Source organism: Ziziphus jujuba, chromosome 4, assembly GCF_031755915.1.
Source record: "Ziziphus jujuba cultivar Dongzao chromosome 4, ASM3175591v1".
In the NCBI taxonomy this organism is placed as follows: domain Eukaryota; kingdom Viridiplantae; phylum Streptophyta; class Magnoliopsida; order Rosales; family Rhamnaceae; genus Ziziphus; species Ziziphus jujuba.
Window position 1 is genome coordinate 23215827 of NC_083382.1, and position 21835 is coordinate 23237661.

Genomic DNA, 21835 nt, shown 5'->3' on the forward strand with positions numbered 1-21835 from the left:
CTTAATCATCTACAGAAAATCTAGTTTTAAGTTGACACAGTGTGAACGATCCTGGCTTTGTGGATTTTCTCTGTGATTTAAACGTAAAAAGAATTGAAATATTCTAATTTTTTAAAATTAATTTGAACTCTTTTATAACATGTTTCCACTCAAAGCTCGTGTAGAACACAATTATTATTATTATTATTTTTTAAAAAAAAGGTATGCTAATTTGACATGTGTTACATGTTCATTTTAAACCAATTTAAAAAATATAAATAATATTGAGTGGCTAAATAAATTTACAAAGATATATACCAAATATAATATGTCAATATTTTATTAATTACTATATTAATATAATTTAGTGATGGATAATTAATTTATCAAAGAATAAATTTAGCTAAATATAAACCAGCATTATTAAAACATAACATTAGTATTATTTAAAAAATATAATATATTTTTTCATTTGAGAAAAACCTAAGAGAGAATATATATATATATATATATATATAATATTAGAATTAGTTCATATCTATACACCACTTTCATGCCCCTTTAATAACAGAGTGACAAAATCACTAATCCTTGTAAAAGTTTTGAGTTTAATTTCTTCACCGTCACTATCAATAATAAAAAATGAAAAACATTGTCTTGGTAACAAAATTATATATCATTAAGAATAACATTTTACAAACTAAGTATATTTATTAAATTTTAAATACCAATATGATATTATGCTCCAAGAAAAGAAAAAACAATCATATTAGATATTAATTGTTATTAAATTAACATGATATATATATATATATATATATATATATATATATGTGTGTGTGTGTGTGCATATATATATATATATATATATATATAATTTGGATGAGATAGATTGCCCATATAAAAGTCATATAGGAAATCCCCTCTATAAAATTGACATAAAATTACAAATAGCACCACATATAAATTTTGATAACTCTGATAGCAATGAAAACAATCATGGCAAACACACACACACACACACCTCCTAATCATGCTAGAGGGCGGGTCACTAAAATTGGGATTTATGAGAATCCTAATTGGGATATAAAATAGTACAAACCTTTAAAGTAAGATATATATATATATATATATTTTTTTTTTTCCTCCAAAATTTCAATATGGAAGAGCAATTAAAAATAACAATAATAGAAAAGGACCTTAATTTTGCTAGGTAAGCAAATACTTGGACATTTTTTTAATTCTTGGTTACCAACAATACGTATATATATATTAATTTACATAATCAGAAAGGGCCAGCTGAGACAGTGAGACAAAACATCTCTCTCATAGTAAGAAAGAGAGAAAATCATATTGTTTTTTTTTCTTTTAGAGCCAACAAACCTAAACCAGACCCATGTGGTTCGTTTACCATCCAGCACGGCAGTCAAAATTTTCCCAACACGGCCTCTCGCTTTCTCACAGAAAGTAGCCGTTAGACAGAGAAACTTTTTTCTCTCTCTCTCTTCTTTAAAGTTTCAACCTTTTTATTTAATAATACGTAGAGAGACTATCCCATATGCACATATTTGTCGATTGTCAAAGGTCTAACCGGTCCTAGGGATCTTAGATGTCTCTCAGACAATTTTTTTTTAATAATTAAATCATAAAAAAAAAAATTAAAAAGACACCGAAGCGTAAGTGACTGTTAGTAACATCCTTCATAATGTCAAAATCCCATTCGTTTTTTGAGGATTTTAAAATATAAGATGTCGGTTACTTTTTGTTTTCATTAGACAGTGACAAACACACAGTGGATTTTCTTTCTTTCTGGAGCTTCATTCTTCTTTCTCTCTGTTTTTTTTTTTTTTTTTCAACTCTTCTGGCCTCCTCAGTTTTGCTTTTCTCTTCGGATTTTCTATGAATCTTAACGCTGTCGTTTTGGCTTCGTTTTCTCTGCGAAGTGTTTCTGTTCGGCGTTAGCAAGGGGTAGCGGAGGGAAAAGCAGAGAGGTAGGTTTATTATTATTATTATTATTTTTTTTTTTTTAGTTCTTTTGGATCTTAGACTTGAACTTAATTGTGGCTGTTTGTTTGCTGAGAAAAATTCTCAAGGTGTAAAAAAGGTGGAGATAATGAGATGAAACTGATGAGAATATGGATCCAGTTTTGGAGAACCAAAAATGATTTTTATTCTTTCCATTTATTTTATTTTATTTTATTTTGTCTTTATCTTTTCTTGATTTGTGTTTTTTGATGCAGTCCTAACTTTGCTGCTTATTTGGTTTCGACAAATGTAGGAAATTTAACAACAAAGAAAAGTCCATTTTTTAGACTTGTTGTTTTTGATAATGATTATAAAAAATTAAATAAATAAATAAATTGTTTATGACTTCCAGGACCATTGATTGTGAAGTTCGTTACTGTTTGTTTGTTTGTTTGTTTATTTTGGGTTTGAATTACAGTTACTTTGATTACTGCGAAAAATGGCAATAAGAGAATTATGAAATATTAATCGTGCAATTATATGTTTTTAGTTTTGTTCAACATTTGAAAGAATGAATTGTATTGTTTGGATTCTTTTCTTTTCCCTCCATGTCTCAGGAGCAGAAGTAGGGTCTATTTAGGCTAACAAAAGAAAAATAGAAGATTCGTGGACTTTACTTTCAATTTCACATATAAGCACACACATATTCGTGTTTGTGTATGTTGTATGTACCTTTTATATTATGCATATCTTCATGTAATATACATATAGATATATATGAAATCTTTGGCCGTGTCCCTACAAATATTTGTTATTCAACAAGATTTTGAATGTTAATTTCAAGATTGTTGAATTATCTGTTTTAACTTCTGTAATATTTCTAAATAATGTTTTTAGTTGAAAGATACAAAATTTTGGAGATCGGTGCAGTTAAAATGCGTAATTGGGAATTGTTGAAAAGAAATCACTAAAAAGTGGAAGGTCTTTCATTCAAACTGTGCCTTCCATCTGCAACAAAGCATTGGTTAAATTTTTTTTTCTTATCTCCATCTGCAAAGATTGCATTGTTGCTTTATCTGAAGTAGTCTTTGTCAGAATGAATGACTTTAAAACAGTTGTTACATTATCAAGCTTACTTCTTTCTTCCGTTTCTCTTTTTATTTTCTGATTTACAGAAAAAAAAAAAAAAATTGGTGTTTAATTCTTTGACGTGGAGATATGGCTACACTTAGTGATATAGCAGTTGGAGCCGCTATAAATATCCTCACTGCACTTGCTTTCTTTCTGGCTTTTGCCATGCTTCGGATTCAACCTGTCAATGACAGGGTCTACTTTCCAAAATGGTATATTAAAGGGTTGAGGAATACTCCATTGCAGGCTGGTGCATTCATCAGCAAGTTTGTCAATGTGGACTTCAGGTCTTATATTAGGTTTCTGAATTGGATGCCTGCTGCATTGCAAATGCCAGAACTTGAGCTTATAGATCATGCAGGATTGGACTCTGCAGTTTACTTGAGAATTTACTTGATAGGGTACGCTCTGGAAATTCTTTGTAGCTAAGGAAATTGCATGGAGTGTAATGACTCTTCATTTATGTTGTTGAAGTACGTAAAACATGTTGCATAGAGTTTATTTGGAGATAATTATGGATTTCTATTTCAGAAGCTTGCACACTATTTAGTTGGTGACAATTTCTTCTTTTTATTAGATGATTTAGATTGACAAGGCTAACATTTTGTTCACAGTAAATAGTAAAACAGGAGAACATAGATGCAAAACATTTGACCTTGGTACAAAATGTAAGATAGAAATGCTACATGTTAAAATGTCCTTTTTTTAATCACTTTTCTAGGAGCAAATAAGGGGTTAGTGGTAGTGATTTTAAAATCTGGGGTGGCAAAGTTTATATTATAAACTATTTTCTTACATAATCAGAAGAATTAATCAGTTATTTATTCTGTATAAAGATATATGTTTTCTAGAATATATAAAAATTGTGTTGGTAGAATATAACATTTCAGCTGATTGATTTTCTTCACCTTGACTGATTATGCCTTCTTTCCTTCTAAAAGTGCAGGCTAAAAATTTTTGTTCCTATTGCATTCTTGGCTTTTGCAGTCATGGTGCCAGTCAATTGGACCAATGGAACCCTAGAGCATTTAAATTTAAGTTCAAAGTTAACTTATAGTGATGTAGATAAGCTTTCTATTTCAAATATTCCGATTGGATCACGTAGGTAGGTATACCTTTCTGATTCTAAGCTCTATCATGTCATTTTTTCTGTAAATTTATATGTACTCTTTTTCCCATCTTGGTGAGTTAAATATGGACTTTTTTGGATGCTTACAATAATTCTTTTTTCCTTCTTTCTTTTTGCAGGTTTTGGACCCATATAGTAATGGCTTATGCGTTTACATTCTGGACTTGCTATGTATTGAAAAGGGAGTATGAGATAGTTGCAACAATGAGGTTACATTTTCTTGCATCTGAACGTCGGCGCCCAGATCAGTTCACAGTAAGATCAACTCTCTATATAATTAAGTTAATAAAACATAGCCAAAGTCATTCTAGCTTACCAATGCTAACATGAACTTGATATTCAAAAGGATGGGTTAGGGGTGAAGACTTTCCTTTGTTTTTTCTTTGGGTTTTCTATATAAGCGAGGTGTGATTAGAATGTGTAATTGAAAAGTAATTCCTTCATTCTTGTCTGTTTCTTTTGTTTAGAGGATAACCAAGTTGATCCATTTTGTATATGCATCTTGTCTGCTTGGAGCTTAATTTACTTTGAGTTGTTCATCTAATTTGACCCCGTGGAAATGATTTGGAAAAACAATTTTTCCCCTCCACGTATATTCTTATGGCTGACCTTCATTTATTCTGGTATGTAGGTTCTTGTTCAAAATGTGCCACCAGATCCTGATGAATCAGTTAGTGAGCTTGTGGAACACTTTTTTCTAGTCAACCATCCTGAACACTACCTTACCAATCAGGTTTGTTCCAGCTTTCTCACATGCATATAATACAGACCTTGTTTAAGATTGCCTGCTTAGAGTATAAATACCTTCATTATGCTTGACTTAGTAGGTATGTTTATTTTGTGACTTCACGTTGTCAAGTTCTCAAATATATTTCACAAACCAATGGTACCATTCTAAGAAAATACCCTCACAATTATCCCTAAGTTAATTTTGCAGTAAACATTATACAATCAAGCTCATTCCTTTAAATTTATTATGCTTTGATTTGTTGGTTTTAATGATATTGAGATCAAATGGAAATTACACGCACAAATAGAGTTTGTTTACTATAATTTTGAATGCAGGTCGTTTACAATGCAAACAAACTTTCTAATCTAGTCCATGAGAAGAAGAAAAAACAGAACTGGCTTGATTTCTATCAACTTAGGTACTCTAGAAAACCATCTGCAAGGCCATTTGTGAAGGTATTGTATTCCTAATGAGCTGGTACTCATCTATTGCCTCCAAGAATTGTTTGTTCCTTCTGGATCTCAGCTTAAAATTACCACATGACTTTGTTATTTGTCACTTATGTTAACTAACTTTTTCAAGCAGACTGGTTTTCTTGGTCTTTGGGGAAGAAGGGTGGATGCAATTGATTTTTATACATCAGAAATTGAGAGACTATCAGAAGAAGTAAGAAATGCTTTTTAGCTTCTTGACTTTTACTTTTAGTATGGACTTTTACATCTTTAAGCTTCCGAACAATATTAGTCTCCTACTGCATTATACTTCAAAAGCATTTATTCTCAGAGTGGATTTTCAATTGTTTTTTATTGAATCTCTTATACCATTGTTGCTTATCCTGTTTCACTCATAGTTTCATAGTTTTAACTGATGCAAAGGCATATGCAGAGCTAGCCTGTAGAGCACCATGCATTGTAAATGATAGACTGAGTGCTACCCCTCTTGTAATTGAAACTTGCGGAATTACTTGATGCACCTAAAGGAGCTTATTAACTTTAAAATCTCTAATTCAGTTTTATTGCAAAATACAACGTCGAAGATTTAAAGTTGCATGACTGGATTAAATTAGGCATCAGTTCAAAAGAATCCTCTGACCTCTTTTTCTTTTTCTGTCTTTCCATTGAATGACGATTAGATATCCATTGAGAGAGAGAAAATTGCAAGCAATCCTAAATCCATCATGCCAGTAGCATTTGTATCTTTCAAGACTCGATGGGGTGCTGCTGTTTGTGCACAGACTCAACAGTCCAGAAATCCAACTATATGGTTGACAGAGTGGGCTCCAGAGCCCCGTGATGTATATTGGGATAACCTAGCAATCCCATATGTTTCACTCACTATTAGGAGACTTATCATTGCTGTTGCTTTCTTCTTCCTTACCTTTTTTTTCATGATCCCCATTGCATTCGTACAGTCCCTTGCAAATATCGAGGGTATTGAGAAAGCAGTCCCTTTCTTAGAGCCTGTAATTGAGTTGTGAGTATTTCTTCCTCTAAATTCATTTTTCTCTAGCTTTAGTGTACTTTTTTTTTTTTGGATGTATTGTCTTAGATTCTCATGGAGTATTTATTTAATTATTTTCTTGCTCTAGCTGGCTTTTATTATTCTTGCTAAATGTACTCGTTTAGATTTTTCATGGAGCATGCTTTTCTAAGCAGTTTCGGAATGACAGTTTAGTTGGTCATATATAATTTACCAGTTGGTTGCTAATGTTGTGTTAGACTTTATATGTGTCTTCGTTTTGAGTGAGTACATATGTGTATACGTGGGTAAAGTCGATGGCCAAAGTTTTTATACCATGAATATCTATATGTTGAAATAGAAATGATTAACGTACTTATTCTTCAAGCTACTAAAAGTGAAGTGCTAGTGCTGCGTGTAAAAACTGCAATTGTGCAATTTCCTTGCTAATTTTTGGCAGATTCTTCTGTGCCTGCTTACAATTTAGCAGCAACATACACTGACATCTTCTTTTAAAATTGCAGGAAATTTATCAAGTCAATAATCCAAGGTTTTCTTCCAGGAATTGCTTTGAAGATTTTTCTGATTTTTCTCCCTTCGATACTGATGTTAATGTCCAAGTTTGAAGGATTTAATAGCATTTCAGCTTTAGAGCGAAGATCCGCAAGTAGATACTACATTTTCCAATTTATTAATGTATTTCTTGGGAGCATAATTACTGGAACTGCTTTTCAACAGCTAGATAATTTCATCCACCAATCTGCAAATGAGTACGTTCTTATTCATGTACCATAACCTTTGCACTCTGATATAATATGCTAATTTAGCACTGATGGCAATTAGAGGAATTTGCATGATTTTCTATGAATGTGTATGAATGAATAGTGTAGGTGTCTCACATAGTCATTAATAATTTAGATATGGTTTACATATTTAACATAAAAAAAAAAGAAAAATGTGGACATGATTTTATTTTATTAATCTATAGTATAACTATTTCTATAATACATTTGATATCTTACGTTATTTTTGTATCATTTCTGTGTTTGTGAAGTCTAAATGTTCTTGAAAAATTTTCTTTAGAATTGAAAAATTGCGTGAATTATTTAATTTTTGCTTAATTATTAGGAAAAATACGGTAGCATAGCATGGCAAACAATTATTAGGTTATGTCATCAAACAAATTAATCCTAGAAGCAGCAGTTGCGATATGCAGGAATGTTTACCAAAATGAAGGGGAGGCCAGACATAATCTTTTTTCCTGTCAAAAAAGAGATTAAAATCGATAAATTGGTTCAATGAATATAGAAATTCTTTTATCCTTTATTTTTTAACTTGCATTTTAATTTTGTGTGTAATATGCAATTGCTTCTAATGGCCCCTTAAAAATTCTTCTCATTTATATATATAGAAAAAACTCTTGCTAATTTTACATTTAAGCATATAGTCTTGAATTCTGTTCAGTTGTTGTTTAATTATCTGTGCTTTCATTTTAAGCTTGACATGGGCTAGGTGTGACATTTCAGTGCTGTTTCAATCTGACAATTGTTACAACCTGATTTCTTTTGGTGCAGCATTCCAAAAACAATTGGTGTGTCGATTCCAATGAAGGCAACCTTCTTTATAACTTATATTATGGTTGACGGGTGGGCTGGAATTGCTGGGGAGATTCTAAGGTTGAAACCATTGATAATTTATCACTTAAAAAACTTCTTCTTAGTGAAGACGGAAAAGGATAGGGAAGAGGCGATGGATCCAGGTACCCTTGGTTTCAACACTGGCGAACCTCAGATACAACTTTATTTCTTGCTTGGGCTTGTTTACTCAGTGGTGACCCCAATCCTACTTCCTTTCATAATAGTATTTTTTGCCCTGGCATATGTTGTATATCGACATCAGGTAAAGTTTGGCATTTCTTAAGAGCAGGCTTCTCTGTTTTCATAATAGTATAATTTTGCTGGATAAGTGTAGCGAATGCATTTTTAACATGATGAAAGAGGAGAATGTTAACATTTTTTTATTATTATTATTTTTTTTTATGTTTTATTTTCATATGTTTGCTTGCTACCTTTCTAGATATCCATTATCAGGTTCAGGTATTTCAGTTGATCAGGAAATTATTTGTGGAAAGCATGAATGACCTAAGTTATAGTAACGAAGTCCACCTGATTGGCATTGAGCACATGCGCGCACACACACATACACATACACATACACATATATCTGGGTGCTGTATGGAAGCGACTGTGGATGAGATGCATTTGTATTGGTCATGGATAGATTGTCAAAATGTTAGGATTGCTCATGGAACATGTTATCTTTTGGGTCATCAAGGGAATTAATATTACTGGGGGAAATTTAAGTTAATGCGAATTTGTTTTATTGTTGTCATGAACTTTTCTTGTCTTTGTAGTTTGTTTTTCTCAATAAAGTGGGATAGAAACCCTCTATGTTGATCTGGTTTAAAATTTCATTGTTGGTTAGTCCCTGATTGGCATCCACTTAAATGTAACTCTTCGAATTTTACAAGAGCTACCATGATCTTTCCACTGAGAATGGTTAGAATTTTGGCACAAAGAATGTGCTTTACTATATCTGCATTCTTAAGACATTGGCTATATATTTGTGCTAATAACATTATTGAATCTCTAGATTATAAATGTGTACAATCAAGAGTATGAGAGTGCTGCAGCATTCTGGCCTGACATCCATGGTCGCATAGTAACTGCGCTGGTTGTCTCACAACTACTTCTAATGGGATTGTTGAGTACAAAAAATGCAGCTCAGTCAACTCCATTGCTCATCACACTACCGGTTCTAACTATATTCTTTCATAGGTTCTGCAAAGGCCGCTATGAACCTGCTTTCCTTAGATATCCATTGCAGGTTTGTTAGATGTTCGCCTTTTGCTTTTGCTCCTTTTGTTATTGATCAATAAATATGCTCATCGCTCAATTAATTATTTTTATCTCTTGGTTGGTGGGGGGCGCTCTCAGGAAGCAATGATGAAAGATACATTGGAACGAGCAAGAGAGCCAAATCTAAACTTGAAAGGCTTCCTACAAAATGCATATATTCATCCAGTTTTCAAAGGCGAAGACGAAGATGATAATGATGTGGCAATGGAAGAACCGATGCAGGAGCAGGTGCTTGTACAAACAAAACGTCAATCGCGAAGAAACACGCCATTGCCTAGCAAACACAGTGGTTCAACATCTCCATCCAAGTCCAGAGTTGTTCGAGACTAAAAAGTCTAGCTTCTTCTACTACACACAAGTTTTATATATTGTGTTAGGTGGGCTTGGAGGTTGAAAAGTGATTAACTGTGTGAGTTCAAATATGACCTTGTAAATTCAAAGATAGTGTTAGGGAGGATAGCACTTATTATTATTATTATTATAATATAGAGGAACGTTACAAAGGGAAATATGGGTAAGAAAAGTATAGGAATTTGATTCTCTGCTATTGGTGGCTTGGCTTTCCTGACATGTTACAGGCTTTATGTTAGAGCTTGAATTACACCAGCATGTTTGAATATTATTTTTTCTATTTTTTTAAAAAAAAATTTGGACCAGAGAACTAACACAAATTAATTAAAATAGTCCCTCCAGCGCAGCTCCTAATTTGAATCCATGCACCTTAAATATTTTTTTTTAAATGAAAAAAAAAAAAAAAGAAGAAGAATCAATAATAGAGTAGATAAGATGAGGACATATATTAGTCAAATAAAATTTCGTAAACTGTATTATATATTAATTAATTAATTTTATAATAAGTTATGAAGGTTGTAATAAATTAATTAAATTAGATTGTAAACGCAATGTCAGTTTTTTTTTTCTTTTTTTCTTTTTATTTTTTTAAATTTTTATGACCATGGAATTTTTTTTCCTGTTGGGTAAGGAATATTTTCCGTAATCCAGCATGACCTGGTTACCATATTGCTAGCTTTAACTTTTTCTTACACCTTTTCTTTCCTGCCAAACAACCTACCCTGTTTCTCAAACTTTTATTTTTTAATTTTTTTAAATTTTATATATATATATATATATATTTTTTGTTTTTTGAAGTCGTTCTTTGGCCTTTTGTCTGGCTTGGAAGCCAAACGGTGACGTTTTCTTTTTGTCTTTTTTCCCATCAATTTCCTTTCGGGTTCGACGAAGGCAGGGAAGAGCCAAAAAGCATCTGTCTCTCTCTGATTCCAACTCTTATTGGCTATCTATGTCTGAAAATATGGAACTATTCATTTTCAAGTGGCCCAACCCAGTTTGACCTCTGAACTCTGGCCCTCTATTGTAAAACAGTGTCAGAGAGAGATTGAGATTGGATTTGATTTCGGGTCAAAAATGGACGAGGTGATTACGGTTGCGGATGCGACAGCCGGTACCGGAACGACGTCGTCTTCTTCTTCTTCTTCTTCACCGATCCCGACTAACCTCCCTCTCATATCCGCTTTCCTCGCATGCGCTATTGCTCAGTTCCTCAAGCTCTTCACCACCTGGTATGTTAAAAAATAAAAAGTAAAAAATAAAAAAATAAAAAATTAGAATCCCCTTTTAACGTCCTCTTTTTTCTTTCTTAGATCAAAATGCTGTTATTGAGGGGAAAAAAAAAGAAAAAATCATATAGGTTTTGGAATTATGAATGTTAATGGTAGATGGCAGATGATCAGGTATAAGGAAAAGAGATGGGATTCTAAGAGAATGCTGGATTCCGGTGGAATGCCGTCGTCGCATTCAGCCACCGTGACGGCTCTTGCGGTGGCTGTTGCTCTTCAATATGGGACTTCAGGGCCAGTTTTTGCTATCGCCGTCGTTTTGGCTTGCGTTGTACGTATAATTCGAAAACCCTTTTCCTTTTTCTTGCTTTTATGCCGTAATTTTTTTATTTATTTTTTTGTCAGTTTGTTTTGTGAAATGTTTTTGCTTTCCCTATTTGGTTCGATAATACCTTATTTGGGTCGTATAATATCTGATTCTGGGATAAATAATATCTGGGATAAGTATAATTCTCTCCTTTTCCCCATAGGAAAAAATAAATTAATAAATAAAATTCAAAATTGAAACTTGCAAAATTCTCTGCATCTTGTAAGCCATTTTTTGCCATATATAATCGTTTTAGGCTATATTTGGTAACTGGAAAACTAAAAAGGGAAAAATTTTAAAATAAAAATATGAAACATTTTAGTTTCTATAGTTTTGTTGAAACAAAATTTGCATTGAAAAAATATGTAGCTAACAAAATAAGGATAAGATATCAAAACTTTTATAATTTTTCTATTCCAAGAAAACAAATTATTATCCTGCTTGCTTTACCTGGTGGGAACAAAATTTTAAATGTTGCATTAAGGTCTTATGTGTTAACTCACTGAAGGCTCTGCTGCTGTGGCATGAATATGTTGCATCTTTGTACAGAGTTGACTTCTTTGTGGAACAGTGGACGTGACCATATTTTTTGTAAATTAGGAAGTTTATATTCTGGGTATGATATTCTAATGATGGAAAAGTCTTAACTGATTTGTGAACTCATTGCAAGCATCCCATGTTCACAAAAGAATGATAGATTTCTTATGTGATTCTACAATGTTTTCTTGTCATATATAATCATTCCAATTTGTTCAGCTAATCTAGAGTTCTATGACCACTGCTATTTTTTAGGCATTAAGTATTATCCTTGATTGCATCTATTCTTAACATCGGAATCCTGTAGTTTTATCATTTGTCTTTTTTATGCATGATGGAAATGATTAATCATATTATAGCATGGTGCAGGTAATGTACGACGCCTCGGGGGTTAGACTTCATGCAGGTCGGCAAGCTGAAGTGAGTTGATGTCATTTCCTGGGTTGCCACATAATTTTAGCTGTGTTCTCACAATACTCAAACCTCTTTCATTTGTTGCTTGAAATAACCACATTGATGCTCATTTGCAGTTGCTAAACCAAATTGTATGTGAGCTGCCTCAGGAGCATCCTTTATCCAATGTTAGACCCCTACGTGATTCCCTCGGGCATACTCCACTTCAGGTCTTTTGCAATCTGGCTGCATTTTGTTTCTCTGGTTAATACTTTACTTTTAAGTGTCTTTGATGCTGGTAAGAGTTCATGAGTTAAATATTTTAAAAAATACTGGCTTTTATTATACTATTACATTGTTGCAATATTGATGCTTTGACTTGTGGTTGCTTTGCGCAAATCAGCAAACGTGATGTAATAATAATCTGTTAAGCCCACTGTATCATGCTACTAGGAAAAACTTTTATTCTAAGAAGTATTAATTAAGCACTAAACTGGGCTCTAAAATGAGCCTTTTTTTCACTAGAATACTGTTTCATGATTCATTTCCCACCTCCCAGTAGGCAGTGGTAAATCTGTGCAATGTTATTTGAGTAGAAAATAGAAAAAGATTCCTTAATTTCCTTTTTAAAAGATAAAAAATCATCATTTGTATTGTTAATACTACGCCTTCATTTCAATATTTGAGATACACTGATCTTTAGAGACACATTTTAGAATACTAGGTGACTTGAAGGGCCTTGACCCCCGACATTATTAGCTGTGTTTCGAAAGAAAAAAGGTTGTGCTTAGGATTATGCACAGTTACATGTATCGAGCAAAGGAGAGATAATACCCTGTTTTTAGAAGCATATGTTTTTTCAAATTGATACTTTTCAAGTGAGTTTTTATATTTATGGCCAGGTATTAATGGTTTTCTTAATTGTTGGATTCAGGTTGTTGCTGGTGCTTTGTTGGGATGCGTGGTAGCATATTTAACGACAGGCTCCAATTAAGATATATATGGTCAGCAATATTTATTCTTTGACCATGTTACTAAAGGGCTGTTGAGAATGTACAGCAATGGTATGAAAGGCAGTAGAAGATGTTGTAAAACGATGTCCTTGTGTGGTAAGTCTGTCAAGTGGAAGCATATTCTCGGTGGCCTTTATTTATTTTTTTTAATTATTTTTTTTTCTTTTTCCCTGTTGTGATATTCTGTTCAAATTTAGACATTGTAAAGAATGCTTTTAAATACTTCAAATTGAACAAAGGATTCATTATAGTGAAATTCTTGATGGTCACGGTATGAATAAGACGCCAGTTTTGTGTGAACAGCCGTTCTTTCTCCTGTGACTTTTTCTAGCTGCCAGTCTACATTTATTTTCTCTTGTTGGTTTTATTAAAAATTACATTATTCAATTGGTAAGTTGCATACACTTAATTCTTGATGGCAAACAAAAAGAAAATAAAGCTAATCAAGGGAAAAATTTCTAAAACTCCTGTTGCATCAAGTGAGCACTCTTCCACATAATTTCCTTACACATGGACAACTTTTATTTAACGACGTGATATGCCTTCCAGTTCTACGTTAGAGTTTTTGCGCCTTTTCGTTCTTCACCAAACCTTCATAGCTAACCATTTAAGAAAAGATGGACAATTTTTGCATGTACAAATATAAAATAAAATAAAATAAAAAGGCCTTTTAACGACTTTTGTTTAACGATCGTGATATGCCTTCAAGTTCTACGTTAAGAGTTTCTGCGCCTTTTCATTCTACCCCAAACCTTCGTAGCTAACTAATTAAGAAAAGAGCAAGAACAAAATTGAATAACGCAAATGGGTTTGATATTTGAATTATTTTAATGGGTTTTATTATTTTTGTTTTATTTCAATTGGAGAAGATTTTGAGTATCGGTTTCTTTGAAGGGAGAACCAACATTAAATTTGAGCATTGGGAAGCTATTAACCTGAATCTTAAAGCTTACTTATCTTCGTCTCATAAATCCAGTAATCTATATTTCTCTTGGTCTTCTTCAATTTTTTTTTTTTTTTCCTTCTTAATTCCAATCTACAACTACTCTTCGACGCACCCTTTTACTTTATCTGTTTAATTGAAAGTTCATCTCATCTTAAACCTAATTTATTGTTAGGATATTATGATATGAGACACACAATTATAGTTGAAGTAAAAATTGTAAAAGTGAAAATTCTATGTGTAAAAATATCCAAAGAAACTGCACAAAAAACAATAAGCAATTGTAGAAAAATTTTATTATTGCAAAAGAATGCAATAAATTTTCTCTAAAACACAATATGACAATATCCTCATCTATATAATAGGAGAAAACACACTATTTGTTATAAAGGAAAGACACGAGTATTTAGGAGAAACTTTCTAAATTTTTTTCTCTCTAATACTCTCTTACTTTTTCTCTATTTGTAGCCTTTGTTTTCAAAGAAATGGGATAGGCTTACAAAGTATGAAGGTATGTATATATAGGTGCAAAATGACGGTGGAGTGTTGGAATTAAAGTGGGATTCTTAGTTGTGGCAAGTTGTAATTACAACTATAATTTGCTAGCCTTTTTTGTCACTGTCTTGACTTAAGTTAAAGGCTTAATGGATAAGAAAAGTGGCTTTACCACCGCATAGCTCCCATTATAGTCATTTTCATTGTAACCTTCTATCATTTCTACTTCCATTTTATATCCATGCTACTCATGTTTCTGCTAGGTCAATAGAGGATTTACACCAAATAAACTTATCAGTGCTAATTGGCTTTATTAGAACATCTATTAGATTGTCTCTAATATGAATTTTCTGTAGATCCATACTTCCTTTTTCCACCTTCTCATGAAAAAAGTGAATTGGAACTCGTATGTATTTTATCTTCGAGTGATATGCTGAATGCTTTGCTAAATGCAAAGCACTCTAACTATCACAAAATAGAGTTATCTTCTTATCTTGTTTGTGTCCAAGCTTCTCCAGCAAGAGTAAACACATATCTTGTGGTGGACTTTCTTTTGTCAAGATCACCTGCATAATGTGAATCAACATAGCCTCTGACAGTAAATTCTGATCCTCCATAACATAATGCAGCATTTGAAGTACCCTTCACATATCTCATGATCCTCTTCATAGCACTTCAATGCTCTCTCTCAGGATTTGTTTTGTATCGACTAATTGCTTCCATTGCTTGTGCATATCATAGCAAACATTAAGCTACTCACTACTGATGCATATGGTACTCGAGACATTTCTATCATTTCTTTTTCATTACGAGACCTCATATTTGAGCATAACTTGAAATTGATAGAAAATGGGTAAAAATTGGCTAACAATTTTGCATGTTGAAACGCTGCAAGATTTTTTTCAAGTAGTTTTTTTGAAAAGCCAAATCTTCCTATTATTTTTATCTTAGTAAATTTGCATCGTTAAAATCTTGTTTGCCAGTCCTAAGTCTTTCATTTCAAACTCCCTAACCAACTCTGCCTTCAAATCTTTAATGTGATCTTTGTTGGGGCCTGCTATCAACGTACTGTCAACATACAATAGCAAAATAATGAAATCATCATCACCAAATCTCTTGTTGTAAGCACAATGATCTGAATTAAGTCTGTTGTATCCAAAGCTCATAATAAAGGAATCAAATCTCTTATACTAACATATTAGCACCTGTTTAAGGCCATATAGAGATTTATTCAACCTACAAACCAAGTTCCCCTTTCCTTTTTCTTCAAAACCCCTTGATTGAAGTATGTAAATCTCTTCTTCAAGTTTTCCATAAAGAATGTAGTTTTTACATCCAACTGCTCTAAATATAAGTCAAATGTAGCACACATCGTTAGGACTATGTGAACTATTATAAGTAGAACAACAGGAGAGAATATCTCATTGAAATCAATACCTTCTTTCTGAGCAAATCCTTTCACCACCAATCTAGCACCATACGGCTCTGATTGGTTATTACTATCTTGTTAGATCTTGTAGACCCATTTATTTTCAATAGCCTTCCTTCTTTGTGGTAGCAGAACAAGATCCCATATCTTATTTTTATGCAGAGCTTCAATTTCTTCTTGCATTGCTGATATCCACAGAGAAGCTTCTGGGCTTTTTGTGGCCTCCTGGGTAGTTGATGACTCTCTATCTTCTGTTAGTAGACAATATGCAACATTTCTCTCTATAATGTATTTTGAGTGTCGAGCTGGTTATTTTCTCTCTCTAGTTGACTGTTAAACTTGCAAAGTTGCAAACTTAGTTTGCTCTTGTTTTTCATGCTCTAGTGCTACTTACGAAGAATCTAGAGCTTCTTATTCTCATCTTTTTCTAACTTGAGCTATAGTAGTCTTTGGTTCCTTTTTGAAATGCTATCATTTTTGTTTTCTTGTTTGTAAATATCACATTTCTACTGATCATCACACTGTGGACAGTGGGATCCACAGGTTGTACCCCTTAACTCCATCAATATACCTTAAGAAAATATATTTTTTTAATTTTGGATCCAATTTTAATGTTTTTTGGGCACTGTACATAACATAGATAGGACTTCATAATGTATGAAGGTGAGAATAATCAACTGGCTTACCAATCCACATCTCCATCGGCATTTTCAGATCAATTGCATTTGATGGTAATTGATCAATCACATGACAGGTGGTCTTAACTGCTTCTGCCCAAAATGATTTGGTCATCCCCTTAATTCTCAACATCACTTTTGTCCGTTTCGATAAGGTTCTATTCGTCTGCTCTGCTACTTAATTTTGCTATGGAGTGTATGTCATCATGAACTACCTTTTAATACATTTTTGTTGATAGAAGTTATCAAATTCATCATCAGTATATTCTCCTCCATTATCTGTCCTTAAACACTTAATCTTCTTCTCAGATTCACGTTCCACCTGCGCTTTAAATATTTTAAAAATTAAAAATATATCAGCTTTCCTCTTGATTTGATACACTCAACATCTCTCAGAGTAATCATTAATAAAAGATACAAAATATCTTGCACCTCCTAGGGACAGAACTGATGCTTACCAAATATCAGATTGGATCAGTTCTAATATAGCTTTACTTCTAGCATTAGAGCTGATGAGCTCTAACCTATGCTGCTTATTAGTAACACAGTACTCATAAAAGGGTAATGAAACCTTTTTAAGCCCTAGTAGAAGCTTTTGTTTAGTGAGAATTTTCAAGCCTTGTTCCTACATGTGGCCAAGCTTATGGTGCCATATCATCGTTAATTTTTCTATAGAACTTCCTAATGCTGTAGATGCTTCTCATTCTTGTTGTGTTTCTCGTTTAAGCATGTAAAAATTTGCAGCTATCTTTTCTGCTTTAATTACCACAAGTATACCTTTAATTATTTTCATGATCCCATCTTGAACATGGGTTTTGCACCCATTATTGTCTAATTGTCCTAAAGATAAGAGATTTTTCTTCAAGCCCTTCATGTGCCATAACTTCTAGATGGTGCAAATCGTGCCATCATCCATCTTTAATTTGACGGTACCAAAATCGACAATCGCCATAGCATGATCGTCTCCCATGAACACAGGTCCTCCTGATAATAGGTTTATATTGGTGGAACTATTCTCTTTAGAGGGTCATATGCCATATCGCTCCTGAGTCCATAAGCCAGACATCGGCAAATCTTCGTCTGCCTTTAGCAACTATTATTGCCTTGCTGTATAAAATTTTACCATCATTTGAGGTACTTACCATACAACCTTGAGTTTTTGATGACTTAGCACCTTTTCCTTTGGCTTCTTTATTCTTTTTTAGATGTCAACCCCCTTTTATAGTGCCATTTCTTACCATAGTAATGACACTTGATATTTTTCTTACTTTTGGATTTTGATCTACTCTGATTTTGACTCCCACTGGGACTACGTTCCGTTGATCTCCTTCTCATCATCGTCAAAGCTTCAACTTGCTGTGAGTTTCCTAATTTATCTTCATTGCTCTTGTATTAACTTTCTTTTTCAAGACTCGCAGCTGCAATATCATCGAAAACTAAAATTTTTATGTTGTTGGTTAAGTTGACAATGAGTTGATCATACGACTCATGTAAACTTTGAAGCACAATTTCAGCACGTTCACCCGTGTTTATATTATATCCCATTGTTGAGAACTGTGAAAATAAAGTATTGAGGGTGCTGATATGGTCAGTTACAGTAGTTGACTCCATCATCCAAAGAGTGTAAAGCCTTCTCTTTAAGAATATTTTGTTATGTATTAATTTAGCTTTTTACAAGTTTGTCAGAGTATCCCATATCTCTTTTGCTGTCTTTTTCTCCCCCATGCTTAACAATACTTTGTTGGCTAGTACTTGGTTCAGATTAGCAATAGCATTTGCCATCCATCTCGTTTTAATTTCCATCATCAATAATCTTTGCGTGCCTATTTTCAATTGTCACCAAGCAGTTATCTTTCTCAAAACTGCTTTTATTCTCAGTTTCCACAATGATAAATTATTCCCATTGAACTTTTCTATTTCATACTTTGCTGCCATTGTTGGAGGTGCTTCTTTTCTACTAACTGGATTTGATTGTAGGACAAAAAATTGGCTATAAACCAAAGCTCTTATCCACTGTTAGGATATTGTGGTATAAGACACAATTATAGCTGAAGTAGAAATTATAAAAATAAAAATTTTGCATCTAAAAATGCCCAAATAAGCTACATAAAAAACAATAGGCAATTGTAAAAAGATTTTATTATAACAAAAAATTATAATAATTTCTCTTTAAAATAAGGAGAATACAATTTGATAATATCCTCTCCTTTATAATAGAAGAAAACATACTCTTTCTTATAAAGGAAAGACATGGGTATTTAGGCGAAACCTTCTAATTTTTCTATTTTCTCTTTAATATTCTCCTACTTTCTCTCTGTTTCTAGCCTTTGTTTTTCAAAGAAGTGGGATAGGTTTACAAAGTGTGAAGGTGTATATATCTAGGTGCAAAATGGTAGTGGAGAGTTGGAATTAAGGTGAGATTCTTAGCTATATTAAGCTGTAATTTGCTAGCCTTTCTTAGCAACACCTTGACTTAAGTTAAAGGCTTAATAGATAAGAAAAGTGGCTTTACCGCCACATTTATGATGAAAATAATTTAGCTGGCCAACAAAAAAAAAACAAAAAAAGATTTTCTCAACTTTAAATGCAGGAGATTAATATGGAGCTCTGTTTTTTTGAGTTATAAGGGCTTAAGATTTTTGTCGATTCATAGTTGTTTTAATGTAAAAAAACTGTCTACATGTAACAAAGTGATGTGCAGAAGTACTCATCCTTTTGTGCAATGGGAGTATTAGAAATTTTTCCCTAAAGAAGATCCAAACAGTAATGAATAATTAATTTTGGCCCAAGCCACTAACAATGGATTTTCAATTTGTTTATCTAATAGGGCATATTGTTATAGAAGAGAATTTCTTACTGCAAATTCAATTTATGGTTGTATTTTGTAATTTGTTTTGGTTAAAGTTTAAATAAATACTAATCAAGAAATTCACCTAGTACTTAAAAACTCATTTAGGCACTACAAACAATTTTACAAAAATCTTAATAAAGCATCTCTAATAACCTTTTTAAAATCTTCTCTACTTTAAAGAGCTACGCTTTTCTTTTCTTTTTCTTTTTTTTTTTTGGTGATTGCAATAGGTTTTTTAAATTAAAAACAAATCAAAATATAGAGCAGGTCTTGGTTCCAATCTTTATACAAAGTTTTTAATAAATTCATTTATTACTCTACAATTTTTTATACATATTTATAATTAAATTTATTAATTATAATTTCATATTCCAGATTTTTCAGACACTACTATAGTGTAAGGACAATGAAAAAAGATAAAATGTGAATCATAGTAGTTTACGGGAAAATGCAAATAAAAAATAATTATAGAGAGTGTTATTAGAATTGGATTAAAAAAAATTTCACTTTTTAATTTTTAAGATTTTTCGATTTATTTCGAAAACTATGTTTTTTATAATAAATAATAAAAAAAAGACTGTTAGATATGCTTTAAGATAAATAGTAAAATGTTCTCTAACGACATTATTTATTTATGCTTTTTACTTTTTTTTGCCCTTTAAACTTGTATTATTTTACTTACATTTTCTTTTTGTTTTTGTATCAATTATCTTTCAAATACTATATAGCACCATGCAAGTTTGTATGACATTAAATTAAATTAATATAATATTGAAATAAAAAGTGGATTTGATTCCTCCTATTTGGAAAATCAAAATCACTTTCTATATTAAAAAGTAATATAAAAAGTTCATTGAATTTTTTTAAATATTAATTTTTTTAAAATAAATAATATAGGACAAATAAAAAGTCTTTTGAGAATAATAAAGATATTCTTTATTGTTAAAAATATGCATATTATTATAAACAATACCTTGAGGACTTTTTTTTCTTTTTTTAAACTCTTTTTTTAGGATTTACACTTTAAAATAAAGGGGAGAAGTTCCTTTTGGAATTCGAAACTAACTTTTTTATAGTTTTATAAATAATAAAATTACCAAAAACCCTCAGTTACCCAACTTCTCCTTCATTCTTTCTATTCAGGTTAGGGTTTTTCTCACAAAGCTGTAATTGTGGCTGGAGATCCACTTTTAAGGTTTCATTTGAATTAGTTGTTGCAATTCTTGAATAGAGCTAAAAAGACCTATAAGTTTGAAAGTACAAATCATGAATGACAGATAAAAGTTAAAAATAAAAATCAGTTTTGGCAAACTTAAAACAAAGGCACCTAAAGAAGCATGAATTACACATTATCTAAACATGATTATGGAGCTCAATGTAAAACCTTGTCACTCAATGGCCTCAAGTTTGAAAAGCATATGCATTTTCCATGGATTAATAATCATGATTAATTGTTTCAAAACTCAAATTGGAAGGTTAATATCTTTTATTAAAACTTAGAAATAAAGGATAATTTAGAAAATAAGATAAAATGAGACTGTATAAAATTATTTTAATAGTGTAATTAAAACTTTTCAACAAAGAATATGATATGTTTAAAGAATTCTTAAAAAATATGAAACCAAATGACTTGATTAAACTATAAATATAATTTAATTAAATTTAACTAAATTTAAAATAATTTGATTTAATTGAACCAAATTTAATTCCATACCAAATTGGGGCATTAAAGTGATTGGTATGTTGAAGAATTTTGCATCAAGTGGGTTTTATAGTTGATATAAGTTTGCTGGGTTGCTTTGTTTAGTTAAAAAAAAAAAAGTACAAAAAAAAAAAAAAAATTCATACCAGTTTCCGGGGCTAGCAGATTACAGTCCGTATTCTCCTTTCCCTACGTTATAAATTAAGTTTTAATTTTTTCCCAATAAAAATAAAATAAATGAGATATTTAAAATAAATTAAAAATAGAGAACACCAATCAAATTCAGAATATTATTATTATTAAGCAAAAACTAAAAAATGTAAACAAATTCGGATTATTCACAAAAAAATACTGGGAAAAAAAGAAGAAGCCAAAACGAACTTATTTACAATTTTATTTTTTGTGTTGATTAGTCGCTTTTTTTTTATTTTTTTTATTTTTTTTTTATTTTAAAACAATCATGATTTCACGATGCAAATTGGACGGTTCGGATGGTTGAAGGACCAGGTACATACAATACGCACCACCGCAAAACATCTTT

The 21835-nt window shown here is 31.9% G+C and overlaps 2 protein-coding genes across 12 annotated transcripts; both read left to right on the plus strand.

Moving 5' to 3' along the window:
* Positions 1–1568: 1568 nt before the first annotated feature.
* Positions 1569–9932, plus strand: LOC107417101 (CSC1-like protein At3g21620). 8 transcript variants are annotated; one of them, XM_060816094.1, is made up of 12 exons: positions 1569–1970; positions 3120–3476; positions 4022–4180; positions 4324–4459; positions 4836–4937; positions 5270–5389; positions 5520–5600; positions 6067–6407; positions 6917–7162; positions 7967–8291; positions 9230–9278; positions 9389–9526. In XM_060816094.1, the coding sequence occupies exons 2-11, from the start codon at positions 3163–3165 to the stop codon at positions 9248–9250; spliced, it is 1845 nt and encodes a 614-aa protein (XP_060672077.1). In that variant the 5' UTR covers positions 1569–1970; positions 3120–3162; the 3' UTR covers positions 9251–9278; positions 9389–9526. The 8 variants fall into 8 exon arrangements, with proteins under 8 accessions (XP_060672077.1, XP_060672076.1, XP_060672075.1 ...); XM_060816092.1 differs by having other exon boundaries at positions 1575–1970; positions 9045–9278; positions 9389–9932; XM_025072416.3 differs by having other exon boundaries at positions 1576–1970; positions 3322–3476; positions 9045–9278; positions 9389–9932.
* A 552-nt stretch (positions 9933–10484) lies between these two features.
* Positions 10485–13497, plus strand: LOC107417103 (uncharacterized). Of its 4 annotated transcripts, none has more exons than XM_025072409.3 (5): positions 10485–10890; positions 11054–11218; positions 12161–12211; positions 12322–12414; positions 13119–13497. In XM_025072409.3, the coding sequence occupies exons 1-5, from the start codon at positions 10852–10854 to the stop codon at positions 13176–13178; spliced, it is 408 nt and encodes a 135-aa protein (XP_024928177.1). In that variant the 5' UTR covers positions 10485–10851; the 3' UTR covers positions 13179–13497. The 4 variants fall into 4 exon arrangements, with proteins under 4 accessions (XP_024928177.1, XP_024928176.3, XP_015881153.3 ...); XM_025072408.3 differs by having other exon boundaries at positions 10488–10890; positions 11062–11218; positions 12322–12482; XM_016025667.4 differs by having other exon boundaries at positions 10495–10890; positions 11062–11218.
* Positions 13498–21835: the final 8338 nt, after the last annotated feature.